At 41.2% G+C, this 1,752-nt stretch overlaps 1 protein-coding gene across 1 annotated transcript; it reads left to right on the top strand.

Moving 5' to 3' along the window:
- The first annotated feature begins 363 nt into the window (after nt 1-363).
- LOC125939465 (putative olfactory receptor 2B8) lies at nt 364-1,541 on the top strand. Its single transcript, XM_049654930.1, has one exon. It carries the CDS (start codon nt 445-447, stop codon nt 1,402-1,404), a length of 960 nt encoding a protein of 319 aa, XP_049510887.1. The 5' UTR covers nt 364-444; the 3' UTR covers nt 1,405-1,541.
- Nucleotides 1,542-1,752: the final 211 nt, after the last annotated feature.

Here is a 1,752-nt window from a genome sequence, read left to right as displayed (position 1 = left end):
TGAATTGAAAGGAATTAAGTTAGAAAAAATTGAGTAAATTAGAGATTTATTGAAGCTCCAATGTTTCGGTTTCTCCCAATCCTAACAGATATGATACCTTCTTTCTGTAACAAATAATTAGTAACGCCTCTTTACTATCTTGATCTTTGCAATACTCCCACTTAGCAAACTAAATGAAGATCAAGGATTAAAACATGGTTGTTAAAAAAAAACAAAAACAAAACAAAACAAAACATGGTTAAGATACAGATATGTAATTGTTAATTCTCATTATTCTTGCTGAAGTTATAAAACGCAGTATGTTAATTATTTTCTCTGTTTCACATCCCCTGCCCAGCTTCTGTGTTGCTTGTAAGTCCACAAGCCAGCATCAGGTTCTAACCACAGGATAACAAAGCTCCCAGGATTCTGACTGTGTTGTTTCTGGCAAGTAGTGTTCCAGAAATGGGAAGATTCAACAACACCTTTTCTCACCCCGATGGCTTTGTTCTGGTGGGCTTCTCTGAATGGCCCAGACTAGAAATGGTTCTTTTTGTGGCTGTCTCCACCTTCTACATAATGACCCTCCTCGGAAATTCAGCCATCATTTTCTTGTCACACCTTGATCCCAGACTCCACACACCCATGTATTTCTTTCTGGCTAATCTCTCTTTCTTGGACCTCTGCTACACTACCTCCACTGTCCCACAGATGCTGGTCAACATACAGAGCCACCACAGAAACATCAGCTACACGGGATGCATAGCTCAGCTTTTCGTCTTCCTTGGCTTAGGATCCACTGAATGCATACTTCTCTCAATAATGGCCTTTGATCGTTATGTCGCTATCTGCCGGCCTCTCCATTACATAGTTATCATGAACTCGCAGTTTTGCCAACAAATGGCAGCGGTGGCTTGGGGAACAGGTTTCAGTAACTCCTTGGTGCAAACAGTGTTAACTTTCTTGTTACCTCGCTGTGGTCAATATCGGGTAGAAAATTTCTTCTGTGAGGTACCTGCTATGCTTCAATTATCATGTGTTGATACACGGACCAACGAAGTCGAGATGTATGCAGCTGTGGTGATCATAAAAGTTATCCCTGTGGGATTAATTCTGTTCTCTTACATCAACATTGTCAGAGCAGTGGTTGGGATCCAATCTACTGAGGGTCGCAAGAAGGCCTTCAACACATGTGGGTCTCATCTGCTGGTGGTCGTTATGTTCTATGGCTCAGCTATCAGTGGTTATGCATATATGGTGCCCAAGAGCAATTCAGCCAAACTGAAGGGCAAGCTTCTTGCTCTCTTTTATGGACTTGTAACTCCAATGCTTAACCCTCTTATCTACACCTTGAGAAACAGGGATGTGAAGGGAGCAGTAAAGAAGCTACTGGGGAGAGAAAAGCAGGGGTGGAGCACGGCTTAGGAGAAGGTGGTTCCTTGCAATTCGTGTTCCTCACTCCCAGAATGCCTGCCATGGACACCATCACCACGGTCCCAATAACAGTGGCTGCCTGTTATTCCTATTACCTTTGTATTTCAGAGGAAATAAAATGCTGACTATTCTCCCCCTAAAATAATGAAAGAGCTCTAAAAATAGATAATGAATATTCATAGATTTTAGTAAAGTATTGCATTTGTTACCATGCTGTCTTTTCCAATGAAGTCTTAAAATTAATAACCAAGTAAGTTTTCTTATCACACGGCACATTAAAACTGATGATTAAAGGGCTAATCTTGAGACTTGTTTAAAAAACAGGAAGAGGACTGTCTG

Source organism: Panthera uncia (assembly GCF_023721935.1).
Source record: "Panthera uncia isolate 11264 chromosome B2 unlocalized genomic scaffold, Puncia_PCG_1.0 HiC_scaffold_25, whole genome shotgun sequence".
Classification (NCBI taxonomy): domain Eukaryota; kingdom Metazoa; phylum Chordata; class Mammalia; order Carnivora; family Felidae; genus Panthera; species Panthera uncia.
This window is presented reverse-complemented; position numbering and strand designations above follow the sequence as displayed.